The sequence below is a fragment of the Pteronotus mesoamericanus genome, unplaced genomic scaffold, assembly GCF_021234165.1.
Source record: "Pteronotus mesoamericanus isolate MK-2021 breed Mesoamerican mustached bat unplaced genomic scaffold, CSHL_Meso_final contig_347, whole genome shotgun sequence".
NCBI lineage: Eukaryota > Metazoa > Chordata > Mammalia > Chiroptera > Mormoopidae > Pteronotus > Pteronotus mesoamericanus.
The window spans coordinates 12608761-12633593 of NW_026555137.1; the positions used below are offsets into that span (position 1 = coordinate 12608761).

General features: G+C 47.9%; 1 protein-coding gene across 1 annotated transcript in view; it reads right to left on the reverse strand.

Annotated features, from left to right (window-relative positions):
• The window catches only part of KIF26B (kinesin family member 26B), a 370054-nt gene that overhangs the window by 22013 nt on the left and 323208 nt on the right, over window positions 1-24833 (reverse strand). The window contains exon 10 of the mRNA XM_054576682.1: window positions 22540-22699. Coding sequence (XP_054432657.1) covers window positions 22540-22699 — 160 coding nt within the window. The remainder of the gene's footprint in view (window positions 1-22539; window positions 22700-24833) is intronic.

Consider the following 24833-nt stretch of genomic DNA (forward strand, 5'->3'; position numbering starts at 1 on the left):
CCCCTGATTTCTACTCACCCCTGTCCTTTTCCATGAATTTTTAAAGAACATTCCAGGTGAAAGAAAATGAAGATTATAAATGGAATTCGTGACAGAGTGAAACCCCATTCTTGCCCAGTGGCTTCTCTCAGACCCCCCCGCTCCCTCTCTACTACGCCGTCTCCGACCTGCCTGTGCCATCTTGGTAATAAACTTGCATCTTTGGAACATTCCTGTGCTTTTCCAAGAGTTAATGTTTGTTTCAAGTCACAGAAAAACATACTTCTGAAGCCTACGTTTGATGTGGCGTTTTGATGGCACCTCTTTCTGTAGCTCAGTCTGTGGTCACCCTTCAGGGTCAGCATTAGAACCATGTAGCATCTGGGCTTTGAAAGTCTGCAAGCCTACATCGAGTTCTTTCAAAAGAAATGTGTTTACAAACACACACACACACACACACACACACACACGCAGGAAAACACCTGAAAGGGTCTCATTTACTTTTTCACCTACTCTCTAAGCAAAATCCTAGATGACAGAGCATCATGGGTACCGGGTGAATTACTGGGCTTTTATTTCCCAGCTCTGGACACCCAGCTGAGTTGCCTGGCACCACATTCCTAGGAAAGGCTAAAAAGAGGTTAAATAGCATTAGACAAAGGGTCTAGGCTTGATGATTACACTGGAATACAATCATGACTACTTCCAGTCTCCAGAGTTCAATTTAGCCAATTCCATGCTTTCTCTCTATTGAAATAAACTAAACAGAAAAAATGCAAATATGAGCCCCAAGCAGTCCGTTCATTTGCATTCACTTGACTGTGTTCTGATCCTGTGCACACAAAGGCAGGGAGGTCTAATCGCTGTCTGTTCAATCCGACAGCATATCCGTGGGCGCCCCTTGTGTTTCAGGATAACCCTCCAAGAGACAAGACACAGACGGCTGCGTGGGCGAGGCTGGAGGCACAGAACATCACCTGCCGGGAAGGACTCAGCCCAGTCCTGGGGAGGGTGGGTTAAATGAAGAAGTGTGTCCCGTCCTGTGATCTTGTGCTCATCTCTCCCCCTGTGCAATGGCTTTTCTTTGAAGTCTGCAGCATGGAGTTTAAAACAGGATTCTGATTGTCAAGGTGAGAACGATCCGTTCCTGCTGTCCCCTTCCCCCTGTGCCTTCTGCTTCTAACCAGTGGCCCTCCCGAGCCTCGGCTGGGGATCCTGGGAGTGGTTCTAGGAGGGCCTGCGGAGCGCCGTGGACACCAAGTCCATTACTCCCTGAGACGGGCATCCTTGGGTGCCCGCCAGGTGGGGGGCCAACCAGCACGACTATGGCCCCGATCCATTTGTTCCTTTATTGACTGACAGCCTGGGAGGCCTCCTCCTTATATAAAGGGTGACAGTAAACATAATTTAGTGGCCTTGGACCTGGAGCTGGCAACCCGGGGAGGAGGAAGCCACCAGAACACCCTAAGGTCGCTCCCTGCCCCGTGGACTCTGATAACTCCTCCCCACTCGCAGCTCCTTGAACAAGGGCGGCCTCAGCGCCACTCCCATGTCTGTGTTCATCCCAGGTTTTCAGCGTGGGATGCCCTTCGCTTTCATGTCTGTTTGTGGAAGCTCTTCCATGTCCAGCTCAACCCACTAACCCACTGACTATTCAGGAAAAATAGGAAAAACCTAACAGCGCTAGCACCTCCCCGGGGCTCACATCCTTGGAAATCACTGGCCTTTCTGAGTTTTCTTATATTGTAGCAAAATGTATATAACATAGATTTACTATTTTAATCACTTTTAAGTCTATGGTTCCACCTTCTGTTTTCCAGTCATCTGTGGGGAGACACTCGCATTGTCTCCCTCTGTTCACTATGATGGAAACAGCCGCTGTGAATGTGTATGTACAAGTGTCTGTTCCAGCGGCCGCGTTCAATTCTTTTGAGTATATGAGATCTGTCCAGAAGGTATCCAGCCATGTAATACGAAAAATATATTCATTGAAGAAGATACAGGAAACATTGTACATAGGACAATGACGCCTCAGTCCCCTTCAAAGGAGGCACCTTGGGACCTCACGCAGTTCTCCCAATTGCCATCAGCTGCCCGTTGTATTTCCCTGAATCTCATCAATGATCTGATATCTCTTCCCTTTCAAAGGTGATTTTAGTTTGTGGAAAAGCCAGAAGTCACAGGGCACCAAATCTGGGCTGTAGGGGGGTTGAGTCACCTGGGTGGTTTAATGTTTCACCAAAAGCCTCTGCATGAGACGTGATACATGAGCAGGTGCCATGTCAAGATGGAGATGCCAATCACCAGTTGCCTTCCTGGCCTTCTGAATCCTCTGAATAGTTTCGATGGAGGAATGTTCAAGCTTAACTCAAAATCTGATGCAGATTCATGACTCTACTCACTCAGTCATTTTGAAGGCAACGGCCACAGAGTCCACATGCTCACTCGGTGGAGTCTGCCGCCCCCACTGACCAATACAGTGAAGTCATCATTGTTCACGCATGCACATTCCAGGCCACTCTCTTCGGTTGCCAGGTTATATCAATGTTGCTCAAACATTGTTAGTAGTTATGTTATACTAACAATGGCTGGATTTTTTCCAGACCTACCAGCAGTGGAACAGCTGGATAACATAACAATTCTACAGTTAACTTTTTGAGGAACTACCACACAACTTGACATAGCAGCCGTAGAATTTCACATTCTCACCAGCAGTGAGTACAAAAGGGTCCTGATTTCTCCACCTCCTTGCCAACATTTATTTGCTGTTTTTTTATAACAGCCTTCCTAACGAATGCGTGATGGTGTTTCATCGTGCTTTTATTTGTACTTCTCTAATGACTAAAGATGGGGCACAGCTTTTCTTGTGCTTAGTGGCCATTTTGTATATTTTCTTCGGAGAAATGTCTATTCAAGTCCTTTGTCCCTTTTGTAATTGAATTGAATTTTGTGGTTATTGTTGTTGAATTGTAGGAATTCTTTATATATTCTAGATATTAATCTTATATTAAATACAGGATTTGCAAACGTTACGTCACATTCTGTGGGTTGTTTTTCCACTCTCTTGATGGTGTTCATCAAAGAACAAATGTGCCCTTCCATTTTTGGTTACACGTTGTCCGTTTTAGGTTTTAACCAACATCGTTAGTGTCTGTGGTTCAAAGGCTCTCCAATGTTTGCTTTTCCTGTGACAAGGCTGTCAATAAGAGTGACCAAAGATTGCCCATGCTATTTGTGCTGAACAATACTAGAGCAATATGGTTCTTGTTACTGGCAGAGCACTCACCAGGCCCCAGCTGGGGGAAACTTAAAAGGCTGCTGTTAGGCGCATGTGCCGCAGGCTGCCCAGGGGTAAACTCCCTTTGAAATCGAGTACAACCGACTTTAAGGAGGGTGAGGAGGGGAAGGAGGGTGACTCCGGGAGAGCACCTCTGGGCATCACATGTGGTTTACAGAACCTTGATTTCACAGTCTTCAAAAAACGTGCCAATTGCATTGGCTTTTGGCACAAAGACCAGTGTTTACTAATTAGAAGGAATTAAAAAGAAATTAAGTTTAAGAATGGTTTCCATTACTGGTGTAAGTCTGAGGGAAGAAGTTCCTCAGACTTACGCCTGACATAGAGGCCACAATTCATTCCTTTAATAACTTGAGAGTCCGTGAAATTGAAACGAAATTTGACATGAAAGAATCACTTCATTTTTTTTTTTAAGAACTAAGAAAAAACTTAAGTTTTCCAGGGATGTTTATTTTGTTGGATCAAAAGGACTGTGGCACAATTGTTGCATCTTTTAAGTTGTTAAGTTCAATTTCAAAGTTCTCTTACATGGGATAAACGTGGTTTGAGTTCCGAGTCTCATCGCTGTTAACCCTGCAAGATTCTTCACTGGGCAATTTCTCAAACTCCTGCCAGCGGAAAGAGCTTATAAATTAGGAATTGATTACCTCCTCCTTCTGCCACTTCTTTTGTTCTCCTCTCTCTGCTTTTTTAAACTTCAAAACATCTCAGTGCTTTCCCGAAGGGCTATGAAGGGCTCTTTATGGGTTTCATCAGCTATTTTCAACCCGTGTGCCACGATAATTTTTAAAACACGCCATACCTGACTAGTTAGTCGGGGGCACTGACCTCTTTTCCCTGTAGACTGTCAGATGAAAAAAACGACAACGGCCAACACAACAACAGCCGTCCAGTGTGAATGAGTCAAAATTATACCTATTTTTGGGGTCAGGTCAGCAACAAATGTATTTTTTGGATGTGCTGCAGAATTTTAGTAATCAGTTTATACATGCCATGAGATAAAAAAAGGTTGAAAATCACTGGGTCAGAAAGATGGTCCAAATACCACTAACGACGCCTACTTCTCTGAGAACTGAATAACGTGAGCAGAGATCAGTTCTTTTCTTTCTATACATCAGGCACCTAACAGTGTCCAGCCTTTCCGTAAACCTTTAAGTAAGTGTCTACTGGGTACCACTCCTTTAAAAGAGGTCTTCCCAGGTTCCTCAGCCCGTAACGTCTCAAACACGACCTTCTTCCTCCTCATAGGGGCCCTTGTTAGAATACAGCCACAGCGGGGGCCACTGCCTTGGGCCGGAAGGCGTGCCCGCTCCCAGGCTCAGCCTCGCCTACACGGTGGCAGGCAGGCTCTCCCGGCCCCCTCAGCGGTCTCGAGGGCAAGCCACGGCCTACTCGGGTGTGCACGGCTTGCAGTTTTCAAGGCTAGATCGTAGGAGAGACATTTACACCAAGGCTACTTACTATTAGGTCCCTCTGCAGGAAGGGGTACAACCAACGTCCACCAACGTGCCCTCAGTTTGAGTCAACACTCTGGCCAAGTCAAGTGTCTGTAACCCGTGTCTCCAAGACAACCCGGGGCTTTCCTTTGATCGACACCACATGGATCCCAAGGTCGTAAGTGCAAAACCGTCTGCTTCCAGCAGGGTGTTTGGGTCAGCAGGGCTGACAAAGCCAGTTGGTAGAGTCAAGTTCTATGCCTTTGGCACGTAGAAAAGATGGTCCCAAGGGCAGCAAGTTGAGTCTACACAGAGGAAGCAGCTCCCTCCGCAGTGGGAGTTGGGGGGACGGGTCTTGTGATAAAGCCTGAACATGCCCCTTCTCCTTCCTTTGCACTAACAGGTTCTCGACTTGGGGGCGGATCCCCCAACAAGCAGGTGTTAAGACCTGGGACGTTGGCAGGCCCCCTGCAGGGCCTGGAATCCCAAACAGAAATGGGGAACGACCCTGTTCTGCAGGGCCTTTAACTGGGCGACCCCTAGGGTCTTGTTTGGCCCCAGAAGCCTGTTTGCGCCTATTGCAGTGCATCCGGCCGGATTCATTTTGTCCTGAAGTTTTCACTTTTTTAAATGATGTATTATTATTAAGACTTAAGAAAAGTAAAATGGGGAGACACAGGCAGCCCTTCACTTTCTATTTCCATGGTCTCATCCAGTAACATGTGCAACACATGCGATGCACAGAGTTCACGCCGGAGACAGAATGTTCCCACGAAATGGAGACGCTCGCACTGAAATGCACTTGGAACTGGTCACTGCGCACACACAGCTCGTAATGGCTGAAACGCAGTTCTAGTTCTACCCTGAGGAATGCAAGCTGTAGTCAAAACCTGCAGAATTTACCTACATAGAGTTGTAACTGAACTACAAAAATGTTGTGATGAAATTTATGTTAAATGAAAACGATTTCTTGGGGGCGCGAGCAGTTCTCTCTGCTGCTTGTCATCAGCTGGAGCTGAGAAACGTTTGAGACTTTCAAGAACCAGTTTAAATGATACAAAATTAAGAAACCGACATTAGACAGTTTTTAACCTTTTTTTTTCCCACAGTAAAGAAAACCATCAACAAAACAAAAAGATAGTTTTAACTTGAAAACATATTTTATGAACCTAAGTGTCCTTCAAAAAAGTATTGAAGTTTTGGAAACAAAACTAAATTTTGATTGCCCTTTGTTCAAACTAAGTTGTAAACCCACAATAAAATGCTCAACAAATGAAACACAAAAGCCTCAGCCCCTGCAGTTTGTAATAAGTTGCAATTATTAAGCAAGGAGGTCATGAGCATTAGACAGCAAAAAGCAAACAGTATAAAAAATTAAGTTTTGAAATTCTACAATGATGCTCTTGAAATTGACTTGGGGGAAGATCTTTCGAAATATTAACACATAACATTCTTACTGAATTGGGAAATTTATTCCACTGAAATGAACTTTAGTTGTTTGTGGTGCACATAAATTCTTAATTCTTTTCAACCAGACTAAGCATTCTATCAAGAGAGATAGATAATTTTATATGTTAACACACATGTACATACATATACATAAACATATAGACAGGCAGTTAGATAAATAAAGGAGAAGATTGCTGTGGCTCTAAGTACTAGAAGAAAATTGTCTTAAGGAAAAAAACATTGATATGATACTAGGTACAGATATGGTGAAACAATTAAAATACACAAAGATGTCTCAAGAATAATTATTCTACTTATTTTGTTTTAATGCTCTGATCAACAATAAAAAGAAATTTTTAATTGTTTTCACTTGTGTGCACATGGATTTTTTGTAAGAAATTGTTTTATTTTTGAAGGTAGTCTTTGAATAGAACTATTTTATAGGCCTACTGGTATTAATAGATTTGTCAGAAAATAAATCATATTAATTAAATACCCCTTTTCACTCCCAAAAATATTCAGTAAATGACATGGTTCCCTTAGTTATAATTTAGAGTAGGGAGAGATGTGTCACAGAAAAATACAGAAAAGCAACAAAAAGCAATATAGTAGTCTAGCTACCTAAAAGTCCTTAAAGTATCAAGGACAATTGAACATTGTGGATGAGATATTCTCACACATCTTATTAAATGCATTGCTGAGCTTGTAAAAGAGTAAGGCATTTTCTGAACAAACAACAAATGAATTTGGAACTCAAGAGAAGTAAGCAGAACACTGAAGCTGGCTTTTACCCTGAAGACAATTGCCAAACCAGGTGATATTCAGCTGAACCTAATTTTTATACAGCCTTAAAGGGTGTGGAAAACAGTAGACAAAGCCCAAAGCCTGACCAACATGAGAATTTTAATGGAAAAAACCCCCTCTACAACAATTGCCCCCTCATGTCTACAAGATATGACTGTCTGGGAATTCGGCCCTGAGCAAAACAGAAAGAAATCATCGCAAGAATTTAGAACCACAGGCAGGATTAATGCAGTTTTGTAGCTTTAATTCTCAATATCTGGGTGGTCCAAAATATTTCAAGCTGAGAATGTAATGCTGAGTATTGTCAACTGGTAGTGATCCCAGGCAGCAAGCAGAAGTAAATACAGAGGCTAAAACAAACGCTGTTTACCCCAGGTCTCAAAGAATTCCCACAAATAAAATTCCAAGGAAAATGAATATCCCCAAGGAAAAATAAACACACAAGGAAGCAAGGCACCAGAGGAGAGACCCAGCAGAAATAACAGGTAGCAGAATGAGATGTCCGAACACAGATTATAAACAAACAACAAAAAGTTGATTAATGTGATTAAGTAAATTAAGAATTCTATCAGATTTCTTTTTTTTTTTTTTGAAGAATTTGAAGATAAGAAAAAAAAAGATCAGAAATGACCATGCTGGAAACACAGAAACTAGATTTACTTTCCAGACGGAAATAACTAGAAAACCAAACAGAAATGAGTTTTGGATACTGGGCAACAGCAGCAGAGAAAAGTGATGTTTGAGAGAAAGGAAGCGAACCAAGTGAGCCCTGTCAGCGCCCAGCTCGCCGCCTGAGAGGGTTCTCAGGCCGCAGAACAGAGCGTGTGAGGCCAGACAGAGCCAGGCAGCCCCCTTGGCTAAGACGGGCGAAGTTCACAGGGCAGAAAGCAGGAAGGAAGGAAGGAAGGAAGGAAGGAAGGAAGGAGAGAGCGGGAGGGAGGGAGGTGAGGACGGAGGGAGAGGGATGGGGGGGATAAGGAGAGAGAGAAAGAGAGCGAGAAGACGCATCCATGGGACTGGGGATAACTTGCAAAAGTGAAAAGAGCTGATAAGACACGTGAGATTGGGCAGAGTCCTCAGAAAGGGGCTAATAATAATACTAATAATGTTAGACACCCTCCCCCCAATGGTAGGATCAAATTAGCCCCAGATGTTCTGTACCTGCCCTAGCAAAGCTTAAAAATCAAGCCTCAAAAGGAAGCAAATAACTGTGGAAATTAGTAAATACTTCTACATTACTGATGGATCAAAAAAGTAATTATAATGAAAAACAGGAAATCTTTTTAAACTAATGATAGTGAAAATAATCATCATTATCAAAACCTTAGCAGCGGATAATATACAGGGGTGGGCAAAGTAGATTTACAGCTGTACTACAAATAAATAACACAATAATCAATAATGATACAAGAATAAACTCTGTGTTTCACGTACTCGGAACTCCAAACCTGCTTTTGCCGACCCATGTATTAAGTGCTTATGTTACAGAACAAGAAAGAGGGAAAACTATTAAGCTAAGCCATCTTAAGTTGGGAGATAAAGCATAGCAAAGTAAACCAAAGAAAGTAGAAGGCAGGATAAAGAGCAGAAATTAATACAATGGAAAACAAACATACTGTAGAGAAAATTAACGAAGTCCACAGTATGAAGACAGTCTGGTACTGGCACAAGGATAGAGAGGCCAGAGACAGACCTGTATGTATTTGGACACATGTTTTTATGACCGAAGGAGCACTGGGGATGCCTGGGGAATCCAATAAATGGTGGAGGGGAAAATATTTATAGAATAGTAGCATCAGGGTTTATGTAAAGAATTTCTATGACTTAATTAACAAAAAGGTAAGCAATGTTATAGAAAATAGGCAAAAGATATGAACAAGAGAGAATAACTAGCAAACAGTTATTACTCAACCTTCCTGGTAATCAGGGAGATGCAAATTAAAGCTAGAATGCTATATTGTACCATTAAATAGCCACCCGATGGCCAAACGTTTTAAAAATCAGATGATAGCTCCATTCTAACTTGACCTAAGAGAGCGCGTTACCTTACTACACAGCAGGATGTGAAAAGATAACCCACAGGAAAGGTCAGTTTTGACACAGGTATAGCGTTAAATGAGATCGACGGTACTGGGGGCTCTGAACAGTTGCACAGCCAGGAGGAGGGGTGAGCGGAGGCCGCGCTGGGCATCCCTTGGCACAAAAACACAGGGAGCCCACGGAGCGGCTGAGGGGTCACTCGGAAGACGCACCAGCATTGAGTGGAAAGGTGGTCAGGCTTGGCTTGCATATAATTTTGTCCCTTACCAGCTCCTCTAGCAGTGGTTAGTTAAGTCAAGGGCGACCACGGAGATTTCTGTCACCTGCTTCTGCACGCTTCGCGCTGCTGTGACTATGGAAATTTGAGTAAACCACCTCTGGCTGATTTCTAGTGCTGGTACTGCCGCCCAGTAATAGGAGAGTATTGTACCACATATTGCTAGCCCAGGAAGAGATCAAAATACAAAATTTAAAGTAAGGTTTCTAATGAATGCACATTGCTTTCACATCACTGTTAAGTTGAAAAACTGCAAGTCAAACCATGGTAAACCGGGGACCATCTGTACTCAAAAAATCGTTGCTTTGCTACTCTTTCCAGTTCCAAGACCTCGTGAAATAGGCTCCGAAGCGGGTCCTTGAATGGACGACTTAATGCCAAAGGGAGACTCTGACTCCATCCAAAAAGCTTTTACAGGAATAATCACCTGGTTCTTTTCGTTTACAAATTAAAGGCTCAGATGAATGACTTTGGTGAGGAAAAGACTTTTTTTGGCTCTTTGAAAGGTCAGACCGTATGGTTTTTAAAGGTGGCTATTCTCCTTTTCCAAAGGAAATTGTCCACGACCCAGATGGTTTTCATTATTCCCAGCACGAAATCCTGCCGGGAGATTTCCTTTTTCAGAATTTAGCCGTCCAGGGAGGCCGCGGGGGCGGGGCGGGGGGCTCCGGGCTGTGGGTTTGCGCGGTTCCGTACAGTGGATGGAGGCTAAGTTAACCGGAAGTGAGAAGAGCCCGCAAGCTCTTCCCTGAGCTTTAGACGAGAGAGACAACCGTCTTGCTCACTGCAAAAAGCTAACCGTGAGGGCTGAAGCAGCCCTGCCTGGGCCTCTTGGAACCATGGGGCGCGGTCTCCCGGCTGCAGCTCAAAATTTATAGCGCTGTCAAAAGATCGGCTGCCCTTCCCAAACCTGGGGACGTCAATCACAACGACAGCCTTTCCTCAGGGGCCTAGTGCACCTTGGAACTCGCTCACACTAGCTCCTTTCTCACCCACGCAATAAGCGACCATCACAGAGAGGTGGTTTGAGTAACTACACGTTTTGAATGAACTTGAAGACATATTTGTTTCTGTCCAATTCTAGATATTTCACGAGTGGTAACAGTAAATAAGAATCTATACTGTACTTTGTTTTTATGGTTATTTCTTATTGCCTTAGAAAACATATTCGCAGATGATTGACTGTTTTATGCCTTGCACTCTAATTTGCGTCATTTATACATTACAGATGCTTGATAAATTGTCAAAATAGCCTGGCAGACCGAATGCAGTTTTGCTCCATGTTGGGTTCAGGAAGCAGGGCTCTCGCTTCAGTGCCTGGCCACACCCTGAACAGCTCACACGAAACGGGTATGTGGCAAAAGTGCTGCAATAAAAGCTACAGGACTGACTGTTAAGAAAGAAGTAAGGACCGCCCCCCCTCCGCCGACCCACCCCAACAGATTTATGGCTTGAAACCAGCAGAGACCAGCTTGGTCCAACATGGCAACCAATTTCACCTTCTGATAACCCCAAGCCTCATTAAGCGCTCATTGTAATACATTAGCATGCTAAACGGCTGGAAATGGAAAAGCCCATGTAAGGACACACGACTGCTGCTGGAGCTCTTCCGAGAAACCTCCACCCATTTCCCAGAAAGACTCTGAATATTCCTCCCCCTACTGAAGGTCCTGCCCTCCCCATTAAACGAACCTCAATAAAGGAAGCCAATGCTGCGAAAGGTGGGCTGGGCTCCCTGTGGAGAAGCCTTCTCTCCTTCTCTCAGCTTCATTAATAAAGTCGCCTTCACTTTAAACTCTCTGCTGGCTCTCGTTTGAATTCTTTCCTCTACGAAGCTGGGACCCCACAGTGGGTCATGTGCTCTCAGGTGCCCGGACCCCCAGAATGCCTGCATCATCTCTACCACAAAAGGATACGCTTTGTACTAGTTGAGGATGGGGCTCTGATGGTTACGGAGAAAGTCTTGTGGCCCAGAGGTGGCCTCCAGGCATGAGACAGGCCACCAAAATGTTAAAGGCCGATGCCTGATTCCAATTTGCTCCTGAGAGAGTAGGGTTTGGAGCAGGTTGACTTGATTCAAATTAGTGCCAAAACAGTAAGGAACCTGAAGAAAAAGGCTCTACCATTATCCTGATGAGCTCTTGTTATAGGAGAGAAGGTATGTAAACAAATAATTAAAATGTAACATCAGTGCCTACAATAAAAAACCAACAGCATGGCATAGGAGGTTAGAACAGGAAAATAACTTTCCTTGAGCAAAAAATTAGGAGGGAAGAAAGGATATCAAAGAAGGCTTCAAAGAGGAGATAATATTTGAAATAAGTCACGAAGAAGCAGCAGGAAGGACTTTTAATATTAGAAAATTGATTACTGTGATTTGCCATATTACAGGATTAAAGGAGGAAGACCACGTGACCATCTCGTTAGATGCAGAAATGAGTTGGACAAAATTCAACAATCGGCTGTTTTAAATCTCTTAAAAATCAATCAACAGAAGAACAAATAGCCTGTGATATCTTCCTACAATGGAAAATCACACATCAATGAAAATTAATAAACTATAGCTACTCACATCAATATGGATGTCAAAAAATGAAATACTGATCTAAAAAAGCAAGTTACAGAAGGGCCTGGGAGAGAGTAGGGTTCTATTTATGTAAAGGCCTAAAACACACAAGGCTAGACAATATACTAAAGTACTGTGCCCCTAAAGTGGCACAAATTTAGGTGGTAAACCCATAAGGCAAGGGGACTGTAAACACCAAACCAGCACGGGGTCACCTCTGGGACAGGCGGAGGGGCGCTGTAGCCCCCGGAGACCACAAGGGCCATCAAAGGCCTTGAAATGTCCCTGTTCCTTTCCTGGGGGGTGGGCACACCGGTGTGCGATTTGTGACTGATGGACCAGGCAGATGTGTTTCTACATCTGCGTGTATGACACATTCCACAATTAAAACATGTAAGAGAAACGGGTAGAAACCCACCACACGGAGGAACTCCAGCACAGGACTGGAAGGGAGCGTGTTCTTGGTACCCATTCACGGGAGGACTGACTGAATGAACAAGGTCATGGTGAGCAGCATAGGTCGCATCTTGTTCAAAGCAGGAGGGTGTGAGAGGGTGAGGGGCGTCAGGAGACTGGACAGAGTTGGCTGCGCCCTGCGTCCTGAAGGGCTTCATGGGCCATAAGAGGGCTTGAACTCTACCCTATAGCCAACAAGAAGCCACGGAAGGAGTCAAAGAAAGGGGTGGCAGCAGATGTGCATTTTAAAAGGGCACTCGGGTGGCTCTGGGGAGGGTGTGAAACTAAAGTCTTCTCTGCGTCACCCAAAAGGAACCTCAAAAAAAAAAGTAGTGGCTATGGCACTTTCCCTTAGGGAAGGGAACAGTGGACTGAACTGGGATCTGAAAACCACAGAAAAATACCCTCCATACGCACGACAGCTGCGGTGAGGCCTCCGCGGGGGTTCCGTGCTCGGGGAGGGCAAAGTCCACGAGAGACGTGAGCCTGGATGGGAACTTCGCAGGGAAGAACTGTCCTGGCACCGTAAGGACGAGAACATCTAATGCTCGGAAAAACTGACATGTCAGGGCACGAAACCAGGACAGGGACGCTTCTAACTAGAGCCCCCAACTCCTCCTTCTGCTCCAACCTAAAAATTGCCCAAAGTTTTGAGTGATTTCACTGGTAGGATAAGAGTGATAAGGACAAACAAAAACAAGTAGCAATTGTTGGGGCGGTGGCCCCGAAGGAGTGACTATCATAAAATCTCTTCAAGTCCACTGCTCTCCACACTGGTAACACATTTCCTATAACCGCCCCTATATTTCTTCACTTCTTTATTATATCAAAATAAAATTCAGCTCTGCTTTAAAGAATTACTAGGTGCATTAGACAATTTGGTACAACTTAACTGCTGCATGAATACAACAATTTGAAAATTGTTCAATTACACATGAAATGAATCATCACCTTATTTGCATGGGCAAAAGAAATCTATTACTGCTCAATTGAGCCTGAACCAGTTGTGGAACAGGTGAGAATTTATGGCTGGATACTCTGATTGACGCTCTATTAATGTTCAAGACAGTTTTTAAATGAATTAAGCCCCTGCTCATTTGTATGCTCCATCCCTTCAAATGCATAATTGTGCCTAAATTAAGCTATTCGTGAGCAATCCCGGAACCCTGTGAGCGCCCAAGGCCATCCTGGGCTCTCCATGCACTGACCCAGAACTCACCCAAAGCCCTCCCACTTGGCTGTTTTCTTCTGGTTGTAACATGACGTGTGATATGATGATTAGTTATCATTAAAGATGACAATTAGCCATGGGCTCACAGTCTTGCATTTTGCTCGGTCGTTTATCATTTGCGTCAGGCAATATATCTACATGATTCTGGCAAAGAGCAGAACCGCAGTGAGTGGCTCAGGTCGTTCAAGGATGGACTATGGGCAACTTTGGAAAACACGGATGAGTGAGGATGGAAAGAGAGTGGGCGCAGATGAGGAGGGGGCTTCAGGATCCCCATCTCTGCCCCACGGGCCTTTACTACAGTCTTTCCGGCTCCATTGACCTTCCCGCAGCCCTTCTTTCCTTGAGGGGGAGAAGCGCTGGCGTTGGCCTATTCTCAGGCATCAGACTCGCGTCTCCTCTAGACTGTACCCCTCCAAGGGTGGAGATAATCTGTTATTCTCTGCTATATCCCCAGTGTCTGAGCATATTGTAGGCACCCAATCAATATTTTCGAATGAATGCATGTATGCATAACAAAATCGATGACAGAACTCATAGACGCCCTGCTGTGCATTTCTCCAATTATTCCCTGTGTATGTTTGGTACCCTCTGTCAGACACGTAACAAAATCAGTCGCTTAAACTCCTCAGCCAGGTCCGCTGGCTGATCAGAGAACCGCACTGAGCCCCATGAATATCGGGGTTGAAATTTGTGCATCGCTGGGGACCTGGAGCATAAGGTGAAATTTATAGCATCAAGGTTAGCCTTGAAAATCTCTGGAAGAAACCCCTTCTCTCAACCAAATCTAACACAGGCAAGTTTTATTTCAAGTTGGAACACATCACTGTCTCTGGCTGAGCACCAGGAGTAGTTGGTTTGTATTTGAAGGCCAAATTGTATGAACCATTCATATTTTTAAATATTTGAATCGAGCACTAGTCAACGGGGCACACATACAGCTGAGGGTGCAAGGCGTCTGACCCCCCGCGTCGGCTCGCGCTCGGGCCCGTGGACAGCGCCACTGAGGGAGGTCCTGCTGGGGTCACTCGCCTCCCCAGGGACCTGCTGCTCTTCTGCTTGGACACAGAACATGGGGATGGACTCTCTTACACTGAACGTCTGTGCGTTAGGCCCACACATTCTTGCTGCAAACCGCCTGAGGCTTCCCTTTTCACCAAAGGTAACTATATAATCCCCTTGGCCTACAGAGATGCACGCCTTGAAAACCAAGGAACAGATCAAAATATACGATAGTGCCAGACCAATCTGGGTTATAACAACTTGAAATACAGTAAAACAGTTGTATTTTTGTCTCTGAGGCACGTTGCTTTGAAGGGGCGACCACACACATTGTCCCCACGGCCCTTCCCATGTTCTGACTTAGCTGGGGGTACAGGGGTCGCAGGGGGACTGCAGGTGGACCCCCGCCTCCCTGGCCTCAGCTCAGCTTAGCTCCTACGTCCTGTCTTGCAAGTGTCTCTGTTAGAAGCCACAGATTCTTGACCGCACACACTTCTCTGGGAGCCCAGCCTGGGGAGGCTTGACAAATTCCAGCTGATAGACGGGCTATCTCCTCTGCAACCTGAGGGTTCCCAGGCTTCCACTGTTAGCCAGCTGCTGGAGGAAGCTCCCCATCCTACCCTCTCACAGCCCCGCCGTCTTTCCCGCCTCCCGCCAAGCCCTTCCTTAGCCTTCCTATACTCGGCGCGAGTTCCAGACCCACACAGGGTGACGACCGCCCCCTCTTCTGACAGAGCTCTGTTCGCTCAGGAACGTCCCTGTGCACCTCCTAGGAACCGCGGCTCGGGGCGGGGGGTGGGGAGGGCGATAAGCCCATCTTATCAGGGGCTGCGCCCAGAGAGCGTGGGAAACGGTCCCCCTTCTCATGCTGGAGGCCAGCCAGCAAGGCGGTGGCGGGGGGGGGGGCGGCGCAGCCCAGGGGCCCCGCAGCCCAGGACGGCCCGTAGCACCCTGCCCTTTCTCCCACTAATGGGGCTCGTGAAATGACTGTGGACTTTCAGGCTCTATCATGAGAAAGATCATAGTAATGAGGAGAGGAAAAAAAGACCCGGGAAATGGGCTGAGCTTCGCTGAGAGCGTCCGCAGGTGATGCCCGGAATGCGAGCCTCAGCCTGTGGGGCTCCCCCGGTGGAGCAGGGGGAGCCAAGCCCCGCCCTCCCCGCTGCTGCCACGGCCCTGCGCACAGGATCCAAGCGAGGGAGGTCTCCCTTTAACACTCTTCTTTGCTGTTCCTGCTGCAGCCCTGCTAAGTGGCTTAGGTCCTGCAAGCGAGATTGCTTTTCCTTCTTTCTCTTCTCTGTTTCCCTTTCCTTCCTGCCACAGCATCCAGCATCTGGTCATCCCAGAAAAGGTGAGACACGGAGACAGACCCTGAATGGCCCCATGTGGCCACAGCGGGACCTGCGCCTTCACGTGCAGCCAACCAGGCACACGCAAGTTGCACAGATACGCTGGAGCCGTTGTCTTACCTCACTTGCTATGTCAACAAGCGCTGTGTGCGCACGGGCAAGTTCCTTACCCCTCTCGCCTCGGTTTCCCCGCCTGTGCCATTTGTGAAGTCAAATGCCCACAAGGAACCGAGAGCAGCCCCGGCTTCCAACAATAGAGCAGGGACGCGGGCTGTCACTGCGCGCCCACTATGACGGAGCCCCCGCTGGGAGCTCGCTCACGCCCCATGCGGACCCCCGGGAATCGAGCTGAAAACCCAGAGAGCAAGTGTTGGGGACGACTCTTCTCCTTCTCCCTCTGACCCCGCAGGCCTGCACGTCAGGAGTCTCTCTCCCCACGGAAAGAACGAGAAAAAAGTTCCTGCTCCTCCTCCTGCCCCGGCAGGGCTGGTAATGGGGCCCTGGGCACGGAGAGCCCACTGCTATCTGTCTGCCTGTCTGTCTGTCTGTCTCCCTGCAGACCGCACACATCCCTCCGCTTGGGGCACGCAGCTCTCTGGGTAAGTAACAGCCCTGCTGACCCACACTGCCCACTCCTGCGTCCTGGGGTCCACGCGTGTGGAGGTGCAGGAGGGCACCCCCCTCACCCTAAGCAGATGGGGGGGTCCTAAGTCCCAATCAGACTCTCACGTTTATTGGCCACCCGGTTCGGAATCTGGAGAGAGGACAGTTTGATCAGTCATCTCAGAAACTGAGCATAAAGGAAGAAAACCTCCCGATTTCTGCCCCGTCCTCAAACTGACGGCCCGTCATCCCAGAAGGACGAGCCACTGGAGACAAAGCAAAAATACACGCCGCGGCTTTGCTGCCAAGAGGTGGTGATGGAGCTGGGAGCCCAGGAATCCGCTCCACCTCGTGAGGCCCTGGGAGGGGCAGAGAGAGGTTCCCAAGAACAGGAAAGATGATGCGCGGAGTTTACGGTTCCCGCCAGCGGCAGAGGGACCAGTGCTTGTGACCCCAGCGCGTCCCCAGGCGGCCTCCCTTCCCCCAGGGGACTCGCACGGTGCGGTGGCACACCCAGCAGACTGCATTTACTAGTCGTTCAGTCAGGGCCCCAGCTCTTCAGAAAACAGTACCCCTCTCTGGACATTTCTGTAATTCAATATGGAGACACCACCGCACAGCGAAGCACCGGGAGGCAGGAGGGAGGAATAAGAGCAAGGAAGGGGGCTCCACGGGGGTGTCTACGGCCCGGGGGTGTTCCGGACTCACTCTCTCTGCATCCTTACGGTCATTACAATGTATAAAGAGGAGTATTTTTGAAGCAGCAATACTAAGAATGATCATTGCTGCGGTTGCTTGGCAACCCGAGACTTTGGTTATTTTATTTCTAAACAGGGAAGGCTATAAACTGGAATCTGGAGTTTGTGCAAATAGTCCTAAATTGATGTTCTCCCCGTAAATCCGGAGGAGATAATACAGCATTAATGCGCATTTAAAGGTTGCTAAATACACCTGTGTGTGTGTGTGTGTGTATGCATGTGCGTGTCTCACACCAGACACACACGCGCACACTCTTACAACAGAGTTTCTCTCTGTTACATGCTGTCTTAAGTAAATCCGGAGCATTGATATTCATTTGCGTTTTCCCTGAAAAATATCTGTTTAACTCCATGGTAAGCAAAAGTAGTACACAGTCCAGTCCGGAGGAACAAACCTTTCAGCTCCCGTGTGAGCCGGGGGGCTGATGTTGTAGCTTGTCTCGACCATTAACCCCTCTCTAGTTTCCCAGACTTTGAGTATGTTTCCAGTCCTGAGAAAGCAGAGACCACCACAGTGTCTAAACGGCTACTAGGAGAAAACATGTCTTAGAGCAAGGACAAGGGATGTCTGCATCCTTTAGAGATGCAAGTTCTGCACTGGCCTTCCGCACTTTAGACCTGTTGCCATGGGTACCACCTGCAGGTTCAAGCACTGTACATGCTCAGAGTTGAGAAGGGGTGTTAACATTCTTAAAAAAACACCTCTGTTTAAAAAATGTCACTCCTCTAGCCCTGGTCGGGTGGCTCAGTTGGTTGGAGCACTGTCCTCTACACCAAAACAACACGGGTTCAATCCTTAGCCAGAGCACACACCTGGGTTTCAGGTTCAATCCCCGGATGGGGCACGTACAGGAGGCAACCAATTGATGTCTCTGTCTCTGTCTCTCTCTCCCCCCTCCCCCTCTTCCTCTCTCTCTAAAAATAAAATATATTCTCGGGTGAGGATTAAAAAAAAAGTCACCCCTCCACGCGTCGTGGACTAGAGTTTGCGTGTCTAGTGCTGCCTGCCGGTCGGGGTGAACTGCTGAGCCCTGGCGCTGCGCTGTTCTCCAAGATGACCTTGGCTCCTGACTCCCCACCAGGGCCCAAGGAGGAAGAGCGCTCCCTTCCCGGACCCCGAGGACCCGAGTCCCCATCAGGTTTGTGGAACAGCGGCTTCTGGAAGGGGCCCCTGCAGCCCGAGGCCCTTGGCGACAGACTGCCTCGCTCCTCCTGCTTCTCCCGGGAGACTTGCCACAGAGACGGGGGCCACCGTGAAGCTGGTGACTGATCCCAGCAAACGAGGATCAGGTCTTGGTTTCAACCCCAGACCCCACCATAAAAGAGAGGCTCCGAGCCTCATTCCCGCACAGCACTGTGACACAGTGGGCTTGGGCAGACCGACAGACACAACACAAGAGGGTCACAGAGGGGTTGTCTGTGATCTCTCGTTAAATGGAAGTCAAGGCATTTTAGAACACCCGTTGTTTAGAAACACAGTACAATCATTTGACCTATTAAGGTAATTATTTCTCCGAAGGGAGTAACCATCATAAATACGGCAAGTGTCCCAGGGCTTGAGGTCTCGCTGTGGGGAGTGGGTGCTTCCCCCGGGCTTATCCCCTTACAAGAAAACGTCTCGAAAGGACCGAATTCTCTTTTGAGGGAGCTGGGTGCCGGTGAAAATGTCCAAGTTTCTGAGACTGCGGTCCCACAAGCGGCTGGGACAGGAAAGCCCTTCAGCCACAGCAAGGTCCACACTGACGATCCTGCGGTGGCCTCTGGGGACCAACTCCGGGGGGTGTGCCCGCAAGACTGGCTTTGGGGATGGGAATTCATCTTAATGCCTCTGCTTATTTTTCCTTATCTATCAGGTGGGGGGACTCCTATTCCCTTGCTGCCGAGGAAGTGGTGAGGAACAGCCAACGGCTGTCAAGAGCGAAGGAGGAAATTCTGCAGATGTGCTGCTGAACTGCTCAGGACTGCAGCCGATGTCTCTGGGCGAGAGGCTCCCCGCAAACCGGGAGTCACCTCTGCAGCCTGTCAGTGCAGGACTGAGCGGAAGGCTGGAGCCCTTGGTGGCCTCCCTGCCTCCCCGCATGCTTTTCCGAAAGGCCTCGCCGTCTGGGATTGATTCAGGGAGCCTGGATTGGCCAGCAAGCCTGTGCAATGCAGTGACCGAGGCTGGGGACCCTAAGCGCCGGCGTCTGTCATCTACAAAGGCAATATCATTTGCAAAGTCAAAACCACTCGGGGCACACCTAGGCGGCTGTGGGAGCGCCCGGGATGGCTAATGAACCCAAGCTTGCTTTCCGCCTTGCCCACATGACAAATGGCCTGGTCCAACGATGAAGAGGAAGGAAGACAAGCTGTATTCCCCCTGTGCACATTCCGGTTAATTTCCCACAAGCAAACATCAGCAATGCAGGTTCCACACACAGAGCTGTGCAGGGTGACAAATGGGGAACCACAAATGTGGTTTTACGTGCATGTTGTGGAGGTGGGGACGGGTAACAGATGTGGGGTTTGGTTTCCAGTTCTTCTGCGAGTGAGCAGGAGCGACAGAAAACCTGAAGGGCAGGAAACTCCTCCTTTTTGAGGAACTTCTTGCAAAGACAAGGTTTGCCGCCCCTGAAAGGTGTTTAGTATGCTAACAAAACGCTGCATAATGTGGCTTCAGAGCCCGACTGAATTGATAAAAGAAATCTGGGCCACCCTGCTGTGCCGAAGGCCCCCCGCTGTGCCGAGCGGAGGCAGCTAATATATTACGGAGCTTGATGAGGTCGGGAGCAGGTTGGCAGGCTGGGCTCAGAACTGTAAGGTCTCTGAGGCTGCGAGAATGATGCGGTTTGATCGTGCCACCAGCCGGCTGGGTGATTTGAGTAAATCTTTGTCTTGTCTTCCTGCACCTCGAAAGGGATTGTTTCGAGCTGATGGATCGCTTTGCAGGCACCAAGTATTGAATACGTGCTGCAGCTGAGGATCTGAGCTGCTATTACAGCTTAGGTCTTTCAAAGCTCATACACAATGAGGGAGGTTCAGGCCTGGAGGTGGCCAGACTCGCCGCACAAGGGCACTGGCCAGAGAGTGTTTTAGGGAGGACAGAGCTGGCTGGATGGCCAGGCCGCCGTGTTTCCCGGCACTGAGCAACGGGAGGCCCTGCGGGGTCTCCAAGAGGGCCCCGATGGCTGTGCCTTGCTCAGGCACCGCATTCATGCCAAGTCTGTGCCTACTTCAGACATGGAAACACTTTAATCGTCCCTCCCTCAGAGCCCGAATGCAAGGAAGGGAACTAACTCCCGGAACTGAGGCAGACAGACGTCCGCGGAGAACGGCCCGCCCTCCCAAGGGCCAGGAGGCCGCTGGTCGTTCTGGCTAGCTGATGTTAAACGCGTTTAATTTAGCAAAAGACCTTGAACTAGTAATAAAAACAAGTCTTAATGTTTCTCTACATGCTTTTAATAAACTCCAACTTTCACAAAAAGGCAGTTACTTTATCTAAAGCAAAAGTAATCTCCTAGGCTTACACATGAAATGCATCAGTTCAACAACTATTTTTTGAAATCACAAAAGCATGCCACTGTACAGAAACAATATGAGAGGGAAATAAGTAAAATACTTAATCTGTGACCTCATAGAGCAGTATTTTGAATTTTATCCAAATCATTATCTTTTAAGTTACCACACAGTAAGAAACATGTTTCTGTTCTTAAGGAAGGGAAACCAACTAGGGTCAATAATTCTTTACTTTTTTTGTAAAGTCTCCAGCCCTAAAAGTACCAATCTAGACCTTTCTTTTTCCTCCCAGTCCCTTCCTTCCTTCTTTCCTCCCTTCCTTCCGTCCTTCCTCTCGTCCCTCCTTCTCTCCTTATAATTACAAATTGAGCTTATTCAACTGCAGAAATAATATTGAATGAACCTCTATAAACCTTCAACTTGATTTTTTTTTTTCCTCATAGAAAAGGTCTGGGAAAACCTTTCCTGGGTTTATCCAACTGGGATTCCAAATTGCAAGCATTGAGACAGCCAGGATTATAATCGCGGCCTTTGCTCCTCACGTTAGTGCTGCCTGGACCCTCCTGGGCGGGGAATAAAGCCACTTAGGGCGGAGGAAAAGGAGAGCTCAAGGACTCGTCCCAAACCTCAGCCCCAGCAGAATAAACAGCCTGACTTATCTGTCTGGTCCCTACAACAGCAACTCCTATTTTTAGGATTTTACAGATTGCAAAAATGATTCCATGTATATTTGCTGAATCCTCACGGCGACTCTGTAAGGCAGCTGTTATTTCCATTTAAATAGATGAGGCTACGCGCAACCAGATTATTCTTGTTACAGTGTCTTACATTTTACAAAACAAACTTTCCCACACATTATGTCATTCCAAGCCTTACATCCCTGTGATGCTGATAGGACATATAGCTACAGCCCTCAGTGTATGATGAGTAAAGGTTCAGAAAGAGGGAAAAAATCTTGAAAGTGGAAAAAACACTTGCCCGGGATGGTGGATGGTAATCCCCTAAGCTTTATATGCTCTCCTAAGTAGGATTTTAATTTTTTAAAAAACTCTCACTCAAGGACATATTCATTGATTTTTAGAGAGAAGGAGAGAGAGAGAAACATTGACGTGAAAGACAAACATCAATTGGTTGCCTCCAGGACATCCCCGACCAGAGACCAAACCTGCAAACGAGGCATGTGCCCTGACAGGGAACTGAACCAGTGACCTTTCGTTATACAGAACGACACTTCAGCCAACGGAGCCGCACTGGCCAGGGCTCCTAAGTACTATTTTTAGATAAAGTACAGAATTCCCATATAGCTCACGCAATATTGGGGGTCATACTTATACTACAAATTATTTATTATCTGAAATTTAAATTGACCTTGGTATCCTGTCGTTTTATTGGCTGACCTGGCAGCCCTAGGCCTAGGGGATGGGTGAGCCAATCTTCTGTCCCGTCCCCTTGCCCTCATCACTAAGAAGCAGGTACGTCTGTGCAGCAGGTACGATCCTCCACCAGCAGCGACTGTGGCTGGAGACCCGCCCCCCCCCACCCCCGAGGTGATCTCCTGTCTCCTCTGACTTGAGCAGCCTCAAGTGAGGCCCGGGGTAGGTTCAAGTATTTCCATAGCTTTTTGGAACGTGGAAGATGATGCCTCACGCAACACTTCGCGAAAGCTGGTTTCTGGAGCTGAACGAACCATGCGGTCCAGACTGTTCCCAGACGTTGCAGGTCCTGGCGTCACACGCCCAGCCCTGGCACCTTCCCCACCCCACCCCGTTCTCGGCGTGGAAGAGTGAGTCACTTACTTGTAGGGCACGTGTTTGCTGCCGTTGACGAGGGCCAGGATGACGTTGCCCAGGGCCGACAGCGAGAGGCACAGCCCGGAGCCTCCGTCCCGGTTTTTGCTGAGGGCCTTCACGCAGCTGCCAAGGTCGATGAGGTGGAGGCGGCTGCGGCCTCCGGACACTGCCAGGGGAGGAGACAAGAGGAGAGAGGAAGGGTTAGGTTCTGGCAAACCCGCATGGTTCCTCGCGCAGCTCCTGGGAAATCTGAGGGGGAGAAAGAAAAGGGACAGTAAAAGGTTGACGTTCATGATCTAGCAGGAAACCCCAATGCCATCAGGCTGGAGTTACAAATATCTCGGTTCTCCTAAATTCTGTCTAGCACACGTCACTGCCCCTCTCATATCTACTGATTCATCCTGTAAATAAATGAATAATTCCTGCAGGGTGAATTGATGAGATTCCAGAGGCGATACATGCCTAATAAAAGGAGAACAAGATGTGTACCTACATGTCCTTTGGGGAACAGAATTCTGAAACTGATCAAGTTAAAACCTGAAGGACTAATGCGTGATCATCATAGAGACCCTGACCTAAAGCTCAGGGGTCAGGTGAGTAACCCCCAGGAAAGCAGGATGACGTAACAGCCAGGTGCAGAGACAGAAAAGCCCTAAGTATTTGCTGAGCATTGGTCATGCGCCAGGTACTGCCCAAACATCTGTCTCACTTCCCATGCTCAAACCATAAGCTAAGTACTCTCGTCCTTGCTTTATAGATGAGAAAATAGAAATTTAGAAAAGTTAGGGAACTTGCCCATGAGCCCCTCAGCTTCAGGCCTAGATGGAGTGACAGGGACCAGACATACCTCCTTATGTGAACCCACCAAACCAGAAACAACACAAATGCCCATCAGCCCACGGATGGATAGGCAAACGGTGGAACATCCTCCTAGACAATGGGCTATTACTCAGAAATATAAATAAATGAACTATTGATACAGGCTGCAAAATGGCCGAATCTTGAAATAATTATGCTAAGTGCAAGAAACCATACAAAAGAGCACAGACTATGGGATTCGATCCCATTTGTACAAGACGGTGGGAAAGGCGCGCTGGCAAACAGGGACGGAAGCCGTTCGGGACTGGCCCAGGGGTGGGGAGGGAAAACGGAGGACCCCAGGGAGCTTCTGGGGCAACGGGCCTGCTCCTGATCTTGCTTGGGGTGACGGTTTCTGGGTGCACACGTACAACAGAACTCATCCGGCTACACACATGAAACAGGCAAAGAGTATTCCATCTCACGGGTAGCTCATTCAATCTGTTCACAAGTAAAAAAGGCCCCCTGCCCATGCACACACTGCCCGTGGCGGAGCCAGGATTCAAACATTCAAGGCCTGCGCGCTTCATCCCACACCACGGGGCCTCAGTCGGCCCCTGCAAGAGCAGGAGCATCGAGGTAGTCTTTTTGTCCCAGGGCCTCTCTCCCGGGGTGGCGTGGCCCCCAGCGCTGCACCCCAGCTCCTAGGCCGCCTCCCTGTCCTCCTGCGGCTCCTCCAGCAGCGGCACGCGCCTGCCCCTAGGCCTCTGGGTCCCGACCTTCCCAGGTGGCGCACCTTCCCCTGTTCTGCATGGCAGGAACCCAGCAAAGCCGGGCACTGAAGCTTCCTTAAGCTGCTGTGGACACCGGGTCATGTGGGACAAGGTGGGAAGGGGGCTGGTGCATGTGCAGGGCCACGTGGCAGGGTCTGGGAATTCTCAACTCGGCAGGCACGGCCATGGGACAGGCTGATTGGGGAGCACAAGGGTTCATGCTGTAGGACGGGAGCGTCCGGGAACCGCTGTCCTAACCCTGCCCTTGTCTCTACCCCACCCCCCCACCCCGCCCTCAATGTCCACCTCTAATACTGAGGGGATGAGAAGGCGGTGAATGTTCACAGCCCTCCCATTCAGGCTCTCCAGTGACTCTGGTACCTCTGTGGCAAAGAACTGTTCACATTCAGGACATGATATTTTGTTTACCTTCCACCATCCATGGTAAAAGAAGTCCTCAAAAGGGAAGCTATAATATGCTACTTCTCTTTTATCCCATTTTTCTATCGTGTAAGCTCAGGTCATGGTAGCCTGCTAGAGAAATAGTTATTTTTAAAGCAAAATGTCATCTGTTTTGCAACCTAATTATACAGACAGGAGAAGCTCAGATATTCCACGTGCACGGCAGATTAAAGGGCAAAGACGCGCCCATTTGGACTTCCCGGCCATTTGATGTAATGGAATAAAATGCATAATGTAATGCGCACGTAGTAAAATAGAATACAGAGA